The sequence below is a fragment of the Triturus cristatus genome, chromosome 5_2 (genome assembly GCF_964204655.1).
Source record: "Triturus cristatus chromosome 5_2, aTriCri1.1, whole genome shotgun sequence".
Lineage (NCBI taxonomy): Eukaryota > Metazoa > Chordata > Amphibia > Caudata > Salamandridae > Triturus > Triturus cristatus.
Window position 1 is genome coordinate 736,628,928 of NC_140588.1, and position 14,012 is coordinate 736,642,939.

Genomic DNA, 14,012 nt, shown 5'->3' on the forward strand with positions numbered 1-14,012 from the left:
GTGCACTACAATCAAAATCACATCAATTATCATGCAAAATGTGGGGGCTAACAATGTCAGAAGAGGCACTTTCTCACAGGGCCGGACACCACCGACTCATTGGGCAGAGCAGTTTCGTCCACAGTAGTCTAACTACGCCACAACTGTTTGAGGATGAGAGGCTTATCTGAGCATGTTCAAGCATCGCTTATAGACATGGTCTTGCATGGCCCTGGTCTCTTCGGAGACCAGGGAAGTTGCGCACTAGAGTGATTTAAGGACAGCAGGCTCATGGGCAGGTCCTTAGGACTTTCCGAAGCCCTTCACCACCAAAATCTGGCTTTCGCCGCCACCGAAGGGGCTACCAGCCGAATCTGTACAGGCCCAGCCAACACGGATCGCAAGCTTCACAGTCTCAGCGGCAGACCCCTAGCCCTCTACAACCAGATCTGACAGTAGTGACTGATGCAACAGACTTGGGATGGGGTCAGCCATCTGGGAAAGGTGGCGATCAAAGGCCTCTGGTCTCTGGCAGAATCCGGATTCCACATCCACCTTCTGGAGCTCCGGGCGGTCTGACTGACATTAAAAACCTTTCTACCCTCATCATGGAAAGGCTAGAGCTGGTGTTCACGGACAACAACGCCGCTATGTGGTATTGCAAGAAACAGGGCGGGTGAGGTCATGGATCCTTTGTCAAGAGGCCCTGCGTCTCTGTACATCTCTGGAACAGCTTGGCCTATCTTTTGGTGTTTTAACATTTGGCGGGCTCTCTGAACACCATGGTAGATTCACTCTACTGAAGATCCCTTGTGGAACACGAGTAGCATCTCCATCTTGAGGTGGAGCAAGGTCTCTTTCAGCAGTGGGGAGAGTTGGTTAGATCTAATCTCCACCGCAACAAACGCGCAATGTAAGCAGTTCTGCGTGCTTGAGGTGACTCTCGCTCTGAGGTGCTTTTCATCTCGAGTGGAGCTCAGGACCTCCTGTAGACCTCTCCGCCCATACCACTCACCCGGCCCAAATTAGTCTTGTGGCTCCAGATGGGGCTCAGAGTTTGGTATCCCGAGCTCCTGAGCATGGCCATTGGTCCTCCAATAAGGCTGCACCTTTCTGAAGGAGCAGCCCGATTGGAGGACCCACCCAAATTTGTCAACGCTCCGCCTTCTTGCGTGGAGATTAAGTGGAAACATTTGACAGCCCAAGACCTTCCACCAGAAGCCTCTGTCGTTATTCTGGCAGTCAGGTGACCCTCTGCCAAAACAGAATACACCTGCCTTTGGGGCTAGTTTGCAGCATTGTTTGCAGAAAAGCAGGTTAACCCCCTTACTGTTCCCCTTTCCCAGGTTCTTCTCTTTATTCTTTCCCTTGCCCATTAGGGCTCTGCTCTGGGCACTTTAAAGGGAATCTTTCTGCTATTTCAGCCTTTCTGCGGTTGGCTGACCTGCTGTTCGGCTTCAAATCCCTTATTGTACATAGGTTCTTGAACGGTTTGCAACATCTGTTTTCTCCTTCTCCCTTTATCATGCCTCAGTGTGGCCTTAATCACGTCCCGACATTCCTGATGTGCGCTGCCTTTGAGCCCCATCCAACCATCTTTACCTGAACATCTACCCTGACAAGCTAGTTCTCACAACTGGAGCTTCCTTTCTTTTGAAAGTTGGCACTCCCTTTCATGTTGGCCAGTTCATCACGGTGGCTACTTTTTATGGTCCGCCATATCCCTCTAAGGGAGAGAAGCTCCTTCTCCAACTACACTTAAAGAAATTGTCATTCTATCTTCACTACAGGAAAATGTTCCCGGATGGACGGCCAACACTTCATGGGGTAGGAAGGCTAAAGCTGTGCAGAAACAGGCCATCTCCCAATGGGTCATGCTCAACATTAATATCTGTTGCGCACTGGCCAGGAAGCAACCCACTGAGGGCTTGCATGCTCATTCCACCAGATCCAAGGCTTTGATCACTGCTTTAGCTCGCGCAGTCCCGGTCCTGTACATCTGCCAGGCTGCATCGTAAGCTTCCTTGCACAAATTCACAACACTACTGCCTGGACAGACCGGATGGGCACTTTTCCTGTTATGTTCCTGCAGCACTTTCTGGTATGAAAGTGTTTCTTAGACCCACCTCAGGGGTAGTATTGCTTGGGTTTCTATTCTAAGGTAAGGAATCTGTGGCTAGAAGTCTCTTATCATATGGGCAAGTTACTTATCTGTTAGAGACTCATATCTAGGCACAGATTACTTACAGACCCACCCATCCTCTCTGCTCTGCACACAGATTTCTAGGGACATGGCAGTTCCCCTTTCAGGGCCCCAGTTTTCCACACCAGTGGTCAGTCTTCTTCGTGGCTCTGTGCTCCTGGCCTATAGAGGCACCATGAGCATCACATCCGGCACGGTTGACACCTCATGAAGACAATTGACTCCACGTACCAGCGCTCAGGGGTACTGCTCACAAATTTTCCTGATCCAATCTGACGCCTGCCGATAATTCTACGGTAAGGAATCTGTGTCTAGATACTCTACCAGATAAGGCGTTGGCAAAGGTAACTAACTTGTCCTACTGGTTTGCCTCATTGTCCCTCTCATTTGCTAATTTGGTCCACGTGTGTGGGCTTCGCTTCCTCTGCATGCGTTTGTCCTTCTCTGGAGCACGTACTGTTTCTGTGCCCAGTTTGTGTCTTTCCAAGGCTCTCGCTATCGAATGTTGTTCTAACTTTTTTCAAGTTACATTTTACTGCACTCAAGAATGGGGCAAGCAAACGCATGCACTTTCATGATTTCAAGATGCTTGCCACCTGTGTTGCTTACCACACCGTCCTTGCTGCATGCTGCCCCGTTTTGCTGGCTGCCCCATCATTGATACTTGCTGCTCCATCCCCTCCCACACGTTGATTGCCCTGTCACCCTCCTGCATTGATTGCCCAGTCACCCTACTGCATTGATTCTTGCGCCCGCACATTTTCCATATTGTATTGCTGGTTTCTATAGTGTCACTGAAGGAGAAATGCAATTTGGATGAATACTAAAAAATTTGCCATGGATTATTGCCTTGGAAGCCTGAACAAAATCAGCAACAGGACAGGTGTTGCTACAAATTGTGTTCACTTAATGTATTCCTCTACCACTTTTCCTGTAGTGGTACTTTGTTAATCTTATTTCAAGTATTAGATCCAAAGTGGGAGAAGAAAAGTTAGCAGTAGCTACCGGTTCGAGGCATGTGGGCTGCTGAATTCATATCTGTGCATAGATCGCCGCCTAGTGTTGGGTCCGGATGTTTGCACGTTGTTGTCCTGGAAGAGTCTTCGAAGTATCCTGGGATAGGTGACTCCTCCCCTGGACTACAGTGCGCATAGGCATCCTCTCCATCCTCAGATTGTTTTTTTCCGCCATTGGGTTCGGATGTGCTATCTTGACTCAAGTTAGGAATCTTTTTTCAGGCCAAAAGGCCTTTAGTTCGCGTCGGTACTGTTCTCGATCGGTATCGATAGTATCTTTGTTAGTTTACTAACTTCCAGAACAAACTTTCGCATCTTACCCGACCGTCGATAAGACATCAACGATGGAATCGAGGACACCATTCAAGAGGTGTCCGGTATGCAATGCGAAATATCCCCACGTCAACGTCCATCCGGTGTGCAACAAATGCCTTTCACCGGATCACGACGAATCTACATGCATGGCCTGTGCCAGATTTCGATCCAAGAAGACTCTACGGAATCGACGAGCGGCGAGACCCGAGGCGCAGCAAGCGGCACCGGCCCCGGCCGACATCTTCAACGCCGAGACCGAAGATGTCGAAGAAGTGGAGAACCTACCCTCCAGTCCCGTTTCCGAACATGACTCCGGATCAGAAGACGTCGACGAACCACTCTTTCGCAGAGATGAAGACGACACCGAGGTAGGAGACTACAATGAGGCCTTAGGGGCCGAAGAGAGTAGCTCCGGTGACGAGCAAGGCCTAACCGTTCAGACTGAAGAAAGCCCAGTGCAACAGTCTATGGCTCCGGTCGAGGGATCGCCTTCGGGCCTTACCCAAGACCTATCCCGCAGTTCTTCGGCCCCGCCCTCGGGCCCGGCCTCGGACATTCAGCGGCAGCCATTAATGCCCAAAACGGCTGGTTTCCCTTCTTCAAAACCGAAACCGAAAGCTGTATTGGTTCAATTGAAACCAAAACCGAAAGTGGCGCTGGTCGGATCGAGGCCCTCCACACCTTCGACGCCAGCAAAACACATCGGCACCGAGCGCACCAAACGAGACTTCGGTGCCGAACTCGAAGCGGCCGACGTCGAAGTCGACATAAGGAAGAAGGCCTTCGGTACCACCAAACCTGCTCGGCTCCCGGCACCGACGCAATCGACTCCGACCCCAAAGGTCAAGCAGCCTGCTGCGTCTCACACCGCTTCCACTGCGACACCAAAGCCACACTCATCGAAGAAGTCGACGGCCATTCCCGCCCCTCGACTCGATGACCCACCGGCGCCGAAAAAATCCACGACCGCCTCAACAGAACCGGTCGGTGCAAAAGACTCGAGGGCGCTCCAGACGCGACCCATTGCTGCGCAAAGCACCAAAAAGAAAATGGTCCTCCAGGACACGTCGGGCTCCGAACCAATTAAAGCTCCAGCAGCCTCTTCGACAACAGCCAACATTACTTTTGGCCTGCCACCATCCACGGCCCCGAAACTGTTCCAAATCAGGACACGGGTGACCCATACCACGATCACGCCTGCCGAACGCTCTGCGGAGACGTCTCCATCGCATCTAATCGACGCCGACACCGGCAGGATGATTATCCACAAACGGAAAATAACTTCGGAGCCGGCTTTGGACTCCTTCAGGATTCCACTTAAAAGAAAGCTGCCTGTGGCTTCAGAACCAGTTCTTTACGAACCTTTCCACTCACCCTACCAGGATCCACAATCCTTCTCTCCCACACACTCCGACACGGATGCGTTGGTGGACTACATGGGTGACCAAGTCCCCTACCCCGGAGACATGGACCCTGACGGCCAACAGGACCCTGATCAAACTTGGGATGACCCTGTGGACCCAGGTGCACCTATGGATGCACAAGACCCGCAACTCTATGGAGCAAAAACATCTCCCACAGAGGACACGGCAGCGTTCAACGCTCTAATTGAACGTGCTGCGGCCAATCATGGGGTGCAACTTCACTCGGACACCGTCGAGGACGACTTTCTTATGGATACTTTTGCATCCTCAGAAAGGAATATAAAAACTCTACCCATGTTGAAGGGTGTCCTCAAACCAGCAAAGGACATCTTCAAGGAACCCACCAGGGCAAGAGTGATAAACCCCAGGATGGAAAAGAAATACAGATCGGCTCCTGGGGACCCTACTTACATCAGAGGCCAATTACCTCTGGATTCCATTGTCGTTGCGAATGCTCGCAAGAGGGCACACTCACAAACAGGTGACGCTCCTCCCCCGGACAAAGAGTCCAAGGTGTTAGAGACTTCTGGCAAACGGGTTGCCGCCCAGGCAGCCAACATATGGCGCATTGCCAATACTCAAGCACTCCTCGCTCGCTACGATAGAGCGCACTACGACACATTAGAGCAACTAATCCAACATCTCCCTGACCAATACAGAGAAGGTGCAGAGATCCTCATCAGAGAGGGACAGCTCCTCACAAACGCATCCATCAAGTGCGCGCTGGATGCCGCAGACACAGCTGCCAGGGCCATAAACACTAGCGTCCTGCTGCGACAACATGCCTGGTTACGAATCTCCGGATTCAAACCTGAGGTGCAAAACAACATACTCAACCAGCCTGTCAACCCCGACTATTTATTCGGCCCGGAGGTTGACACCACCCTAGAGAAAATAAAGAAGGACACGGACACTGCAAAGTCCATGGGGGCTCTCCAGACTCAGTCCTTTCGGAGCGGCTCCTTTCGTCGCCCCGGAAATAGAGGAGCAGGTAGAGGACAGGGGTCACAGCAAACATACAACAAGGGCAATACACAAACCACCTACGATAAAAACACCCGGGGTGTGGATATCGTGGCTCCAGTACAAAGGGCAGAGGACGTGGCTACGGCAACACCAGGCCCTCCCCCAAGAACAAGCAGTGACGCCCTCTCCCTTCCTCCCGACCACATAACACCTGTCGGGGTAAGGCTACAAAGGTTCCTGTCCACGTGGAACTCCATCACCACGGACAGGTGGGTCAAAGATATTGTCAAATACGGTTACTGTCTAGAACTAACCTCCACTCCACCCACAATACCTCCAAAAAACCGTCCTATGTCCTCAGAGCACTTAACGCTCTTACAGCAGGAGGTGCAAAGTATGCTTCTAAAAGGCGCAATAGAGGTCGTACCCGTCCACGAGCAAGGTACAGGGGTGTACTCCCTGTATTATTTAATACCGAAAAAGGACGGGTCACTCAGACCTATATTAGACCTGAGACCCCTAAACAGATACATTCTTTCCGAGCATTTTCACATGCTCACTCTACAGCAAGTCCTCCCGCTGCTCAAGCAGGGAGACTTTCTAGCCACACTGGACCTCAAGGATGCGTATTTCCACATACCCATTCACCCATCACACAAAAAATACCTCAGGTTCACTGTTCAAGGGCAGCACTACCAATTCAAAGTCCTTCCCTTCGGCGTGACAACGGCACCAAGGGTGTTTACAAAGTGCCTAGCTACTGTGGCGGCACATCTACGGAGGCAGCACATACACGTCTACCCTTACCTGGACGACTGGTTCGTTCAAGCGAAGTCAGCCCAGCAATGTGCCAGCCACATGTCCCGCACCATTCACCTCCTTCACAGTCTGGGGTTCTCACTAAATTACCCAAATCCCATCTACAGCCCTCACACGTACAACAGTACCTAGGTGCGACTATAGACACTCTGGCGGCCACTGCTCAGCCAAATTTGGTGAGAATCAACAGCATGCAAATGCTGATTTCAAAGTTCAAACCACAACACTCCCTTCCCGCGCGAGTGTTCATGCAGTTGATAGGCATGATGGCCTCCTGCATCTTCATAGTCCCCCACGCGAGACTACATATGCGCCCGCTTCAGGAGTGCTTAGCACGTCAGTGGAATCAGGCTCAAGGACAGTTGAAAGACCTAGTGTTGGTGAGCGGTCGGGCATACAACTCTCTGCATTGGTGGAATCCACAAAACCTTTGCAAGGGCCGACCGTTCCAAGAGCCTGTCCCACAGATGATACTGACGGCGGACGCGTCTCTCCAGGGATGGGGAGCTCATGTACTCCATTACACAGTGCAGGGACTATGGACACAACAACAAAAGAAGATGCACATCAACCTTCTAGAGCTGATGGCAATCTTCCTCGCTATGAAAGCATTCAAAGTACACTTGTGCAACAAAGTCGTGTTGATCCGGACGGACAACATGACTGCCATGTACTACATACAGAAGCAGGGAGGAACACACTCTCCACAGTTGTCTCATCTGGCTCAGAGCATGTGGAAGTGGGCCATTCAAAGGAACATGTTCCTCATGGCAGAACACCTCCCCGGCAAGGACAACCAGATGGCGGATCTGCTCAGCAGACACAGCCACCAGATGCACGAGTGGGAGTTACACCCATCAGTACTCCAACCGTACTTCCAGCAGTGGGGTCATCCAGAGATAGACCTATTCGCAACAAGCGAAAACGCAAAATGCCAAAGCTTTGCCGCCAGGTTCCCACATCCGCAGTCGCAGGGCAATGCGATCTGGATGAACTGGTCCGGCAGATTTGCGTACGCTTTTCCCCCAGCACCACTGATACCGCTGGTGGCACGCAAACTGCGTCAACACTCACTGACGCTCGTCCTGGTTGCTCCAACGTGGGCACGCCAGCCGTGGTACACCACCTTTCTCGAACTTTCCGTGGTGCCGCATCAAAGGCTGCGGGTCAAACCCGAGCATTTGACGCAGAACCATGGAGAGATTCAGCACCCAGATCCGCAACAGCTGAACCTGGCAATCTGGCTCCTGAAGTCCTAGAGTTTGGCTACCTAAACCTGCCACCTGACTGTATGGACATCATTAAGGCGGCCAGGAGACCCACTACCAGAGCTTGCTATGCAGCAAAATGGAAGAGGTTCGTCATTTATTGCAATAATAATGACATTAACCCGCTAGATGCATCCATCCAAAACATTATTTGTTACCTATTACACCTATTCCGATGCAATCTGGCGTACACCTCTATACGTGTCCATTTGACCGCAATATCAGCCTATCTGCAGACCAGGCAGCACCTCTCTATTCAGAGTGCCTGCCATCAAAGCATTCTTGGAAGGACTCAAACGAGTCATTCCACCAAGCCACCCACCGGCTCCGATGTGGAACCTCAACTTGGTCCTCACACGCCTGATGGGTCCACCCTTTGAAACTCTACACTCATGCGAGATTCAATTCCTTACCTGGAAAGTAGCTTTCCTAGTAGCTATCACTTCTTTGAGAAGAGTTAGTGAACTCCAGGCACTAACCATTCAAGAGCCATTTATACAGGTTCATGCCAACAGGGTCGTACTACGTACCAACCCCAAATTCATGCCAAAGGTGGTATCGCAGTTCCACATGAATCAAACCATTGAACTGCCCGTTTTCTTCCAAAACCCACAAACTGTCGCAGAAAGGGCACTCCATACACTAGATGTCAAAAGGGCCCTCATGTATTATATCGACAGGACCAAACCCTTTAGGAAAACACAACAACTTTTCGTTGCCTTTGCCCCACACCACAAAGGTAACGCTATCTTCAAAGCAGGAATAGCCAGATAGATCGTTAAATGTATTCAAATTTGCGATCAAAAGGCTAAACGCACTTTAACGATTCCCCCACGAGCCCACTCAACACGTAAGTTAGGGGCCTCAATGGCTTTCCTAGGAAACATTCCTTTGCACGACATATGTAGAGCAGCCACCTGGTCCACTACACATACATTTACCAAACACTATTGTGTAGATGTGCAATCAAAACAGCAGGCAGCTGTAGGACAGGCTGTTCTCAAAACTCTTTTTCAGACCGCTGCAGCTGGCACTGGTAGCCGCCGCTAATAAGAGGGCACTGCTATATATTCTATGCACAGATATGAATTCAGCAGCCCACATGCCTCGAACTGAATATGCTACTTACCAGTATGCATCTGTTCTTGGCATGTAGGGCTGCTGACATTCATATCGCCCTCCCTCCTCCCCGGCGCCTGTAGCAGCTGCAGCTCTCAGAATTACTGTAAGCATGGTCATCACTTTCTATATCTACTCCATCACTGCCACAATGGCGAAAAACAATCTGAGGATGGAGAGGATGCCCATGCGCACTGTAGTCCAGGGGAGGAGTCACCTATCCCAGGATACTTCGAAGACTCTTCCAGGACAACAACGTGCAAACATCCGGACCCAACACTAGGCGGCGATCTATGCACAGATATGAATGTCAGCAGCCCTACATGCCAAGAACAGATGCATACTGGTAAGTAGCATATTCAATACTCAATGTTGGTTGGTTCACTTGCATGTCGTCGCCCTCAACTTTCTAAATGCTCCAGAAATTGCTCTTGGTGACTGTTAAGCCTCTAAGAGAAGGTAAGATCTGTGTTGCTCCCCCTTGGCTAGCGATTGGGGTCACGTAATGAAGTGGGTGTATTGAGTGTATTTGTATGCTACTATGTAAACATTGACTTCTGAGGTTTCTCATCACTCTAAAAACAAAGAATAATTCTGACGTAAGTCTTCGAAAGACATCAGTGCTGGAAAACTGTATTCACAAGTTGTTTGTTGTTGGTGTCAATAGTACACCTACATTTGTTAGCTTAAGTTTCTACTCCAACTCAGCAGGATTGTGTTTTATATGTACACTGCACATTCTATATTTGAAACAGTAGCCTTATATACAAAGTCACCTTTGACCTAAATTGTACATTTCGTCTAGAATTTTATAACGTTCCTAATTTGTTTCTTCATTCAGGTTTTCAGAAACGATCTGCTCTACGATGCAACTCCATTAAACATTTTGAAAGTGCATATGTGGTTGAAACAAGAATCTGCGAAGGGTGAATGGCACTGGATCAATAATTGCAAAGTCATGCATTGAATTACAAGTCCTTAATGCTTGGCTTCTAAATTAAAATGTGCAATGATAATCGAAAGCCTTATTAAGTCTCTGTTGATTCCTATCTTTCACCATTAAAACTTTTGTCAGGTTGTGTTTAACTTCTTCCAAGTAACGCCTTGGCAATTCAGATGATTTTTGTGGTTGTAAATTATCTTCTGGTTTTGCCTTGTATGGCACAAAGTCCAAAAATGAAAAGCTGCCCTCCATTTATTTTTCGCTGGAGTCTGATTTACCTGATGAATAAGTTTATAGTTGGAGTTTGAAGGAGGGATTTTAAGCAAATAAGCGCATTAAGGGGGTGAAATCTTTAACTTCAGCTATTCGTATATCAGGCTAGTGGTGTTACCAATACATCACCATGGACAAATGGATCCAGTGCATCTCTATTTTAAAATATTGCTTTTTTGGTGGGGTTTTTTTTGTACAGGTGTTGCCTGGTTATTTTTTTTTGATGTACCATTCCTCACAAATTTTTGCAGTGTTTCTGACTTAGTTCTCGCTTATACCGCTTCCAAATGCGATTTAGGACTAAGATTTCTGTTTTCATATGCCTTCTAGGACAGCGGGAATTTGCTAGAATTAATTAAATGAACGTCTTGGCACACAGGCTATTTTTATAGAGCATGATAAACTTGGTTTCCTTCAATTTAATGTCATCATGGTTTGCTGACTTTGCGATGTGCTACTACTGTATTGACGTTTGTGTATATTTGGATCTTTTTCTGGTAGTTAAATTTTCTTTCAGCGTATTTATAGTATTGTTGAAGCTTAAATCTTTCACAATATATTGCATAGGGCGCATATGTGTGCTTTGTCCAAACAGACAAAGGCCGTTCCCTTTGTTTTTGTTAACAAGTAAAAAAAAAAATACATGACTGTAAAATTAAATAGAGTAAATACTATAGACAATGTAAAAATATGCTTGATGTGTGCCTGTCTAGTTTAGCCACGAAATTGGCTCCACAGTTCTGGAAATCTGGTTACTGATTGTTACCTCTTTGTGTAAAACATTAAAAAAGAGCTAGAAATAATACGTTCAATCACCGGACCATGTCTCTGAAGATCAGATGTAGATAACCCGAGTTTTTTTTCTTCTTCTTCAGTATTTCATTAAAGAAGCACATAAAGGTGGTGGAACGGGTAATAAAGCACACAATCTTGAATTTGTGTCCCTTTGTCTTGTGAATGTAGTTCCCAAGTTCAAATACCGATTTTCATTGCTTCGAGCTTGGTTCAGGTTTCATATATACTAATAAGAAAGTTTTATCTAAATGACATTATTAATTTCACTTTGTGCTATTTCATTAGGCATGTGTTGAATGTGTTCACACTGTCGTCAGTATTAAATTGTAGCCTGTGTATGAAAACCAGCCCCAAGAATGTCACCTTCTAAATTTAATCCTGCTAATCCAGGATTGCTTTTAACAGGTTTCATGAGCCATGCCACATTCATATGGCAAAACAAAGTTTGTTTCACAGTGTATTAGTAAAATAAGAAATTTTGTATTGAACACTTCTAACCCTTCAATAAACGTTAATCTAACCTTTGTTGTGTTTCTTAAGTTAGTAGGATAATAGTATATGTCTTGCTGTATCATGCACAATGGGAAAAAAAAGCAGACGCTTGCAAAGTAAAGTAAATATAGCCTTTGTTTAGCAGTTTGTCTAAACTTACTGCATAGGACAGTTTATATATTTCTAAAAGTGCAAAACTTGCATAGCGTATTTTTATCCAAGCTGAAAAGTGATTTTTATTTTTTTTACATAATTTCAAGACATTTGGTAATGTCCATACAGAGTCAATTTTCTTTCTCCTTTTGCCACAGCCTTGCTTCTTTTATTGGTGTAGATTATTTTTCCAACAAATGCCAGCAAGCAACACCCTCAGTAAGTTTTACTGTTTGTGCAAGAGGGCATCTTAATTAGTAAGTTTCTCAAGCAAGGTAATGACACTCGGAGGCTTCCGGTGGTATAGGGTAGGTTATGTAGTTGAACAATAATACACATTTGCTGTTTTTGTTCCATATCGAGCAAGGTTCATTGAAGACTGCAAAATATCAGGTATACACAAAACACCATAAATGAATAAAAACATGATGCTTGTTAAATTGGTTGTTCTTGCTTATATAATAAAAGGCACCTAAAACAATGGGCTACATCAGTAGTTATTTACGCATAATAGTTGCATGCTGTTATTTAAGTGGTTATTGCACTTGTGAAGGCAGTTCCACAGATGGACTCCAGTCACTCCAAAAATACGCATGAACATACCCAATGCCATAATGGGGCATCTCAAACTATTCGTAAGACTGCAATACGAGGTAGGAGTAAGCACACAACTTCTTTGAAGAACACATCTCCCCTTCTTCTGGTCGGGTATCATTTCTGGGATGACCCTGTACATTACTGAGGTACACAGAAATGCATGTTATCCTGAGTTACCTGGCTCGAACTCGGACTACCTTAACTTTATTTAAACTGCTAGCAAGAATCCTTTTCTTTGAGCTTCGAGAGCAGTTTGTGGGCTTTATTGTGCAGATACTGTTATTTTTCCATTGCATTCTAGTTGGATAACCAAGTTTCTCCTTTTGTGCCCTGACTACGTAATTAGGCCCAGGAGTTAAGCTTTACTCTTACAGGTGATTTGAGTTAGCAGGCACTGTGTATAAGAGCAATGTCCATTCAATGTTAACCCCTTCGGTGCGCATGACGGCCCCTGGCCGCCATGCGTCACGGTGGGCGTGTGCGGAGGACGGCCCCTGGCCATCCAAGTCCCACCCACTATTTAAATCACCCGCACAGGGCGAAAATGTGCGCAGCGCTAAACGGGTTAATAGAAAATAAGACTTGTATTTTGTAAGTATGATGTTAGCAGAATGTGTTGATCATACTGTACACTCTCCTGTTGTCTACTGTTGGGTTCAGAATATAACAAGCTGTTTTCTTTTTCAAATTAGGTCTTTCAGTTTCAGGAATTACTTGTGATCACTTTCTTGAAACCTGCAATGTATTAGTTAGTAAAAAGACTCCACATTAGAATATTTACTGCTCCTCATTGAGTTTAGTGTTCCATCTAGGAGACTTCTGTAGTTGAGGGCCCCCTTTTGACATGGTTACCCCCATTTTGTGCTTGCCATTTGATTTGACTTTGAAGTGCTCTAGGTTCCTGCTAACCTGGTCTCCAGTGTTCTTTGCTAAAAACAAGGTAACTGTGATTGTTCCTCAATTGGTAATACCTTTAGCACCCTTGTAAGTCCCTAGTAAATGGTATCCCTGCTACCTAGGGCATGGGTACTAAAGAGGGTCCCTAAGATCTACAGTATGTATTGACACCCTATGGGATCCACCATCGAACTCATGCAGACTGCCATTGCCTAGATGGTACAAGTGAACAGGGAAGCAATCTTGATGCATGTACTGGGCATTGGTCATTAAGAGTGCCCCAGCTACATGATGGCTTCACTGAAACCTACAGTGTTAGGCATCAAGACCTTGTCATAATAAATCCATACTGATGCAAGTAATGGATTTATTAAAACATGCACCTAGAGGATACCTTAGAGGTGCCCCCTGTAAATCTACCAGCCTCTAGGGTACTGGCTGACTGGTGTAGACCAGCCTGCCCCCACAGGCAGGTTTCTGCCCTAAGATACCTGATTTTTTTTTGGTTATTTACCTGCTTATTATTCCGATGCTATATATGACCACTACATTGATGTGCAACCATAGATACCAGTTTTACCATGTTACACTCACATATGTGACAAGTGTTTATTCTTACAAATGTATCCTACCTACCCTATAGTATAAAGCGCTCTTGATACCCTCTAGGGCAGAGGTCTTCAAACTTTTTTACTCTGAGCCCCCCCTAAACAAAATGTTTTGAAGTCGGGCCTCCCTCCAAAACTTTATGAC

At 46.8% G+C, this 14,012-nt stretch overlaps 1 protein-coding gene across 1 annotated transcript in view; it reads left to right on the forward strand.

The window, feature by feature from the left end:
* The window catches only part of ITM2A (integral membrane protein 2A), a 111,479-nt gene extending 99,839 nt beyond the window's left edge, over window positions 1-11,640 (forward strand). Inside the window, exon 6 of the mRNA XM_085607843.1 lies at window positions 9,951-11,640. Coding sequence (XP_085463969.1) covers window positions 9,951-10,039 — 89 coding nt within the window. The 3' untranslated portion in view covers window positions 10,040-11,640. The remainder of the gene's footprint in view (window positions 1-9,950) is intronic.
* Window positions 11,641-14,012: the final 2,372 nt, after the last annotated feature.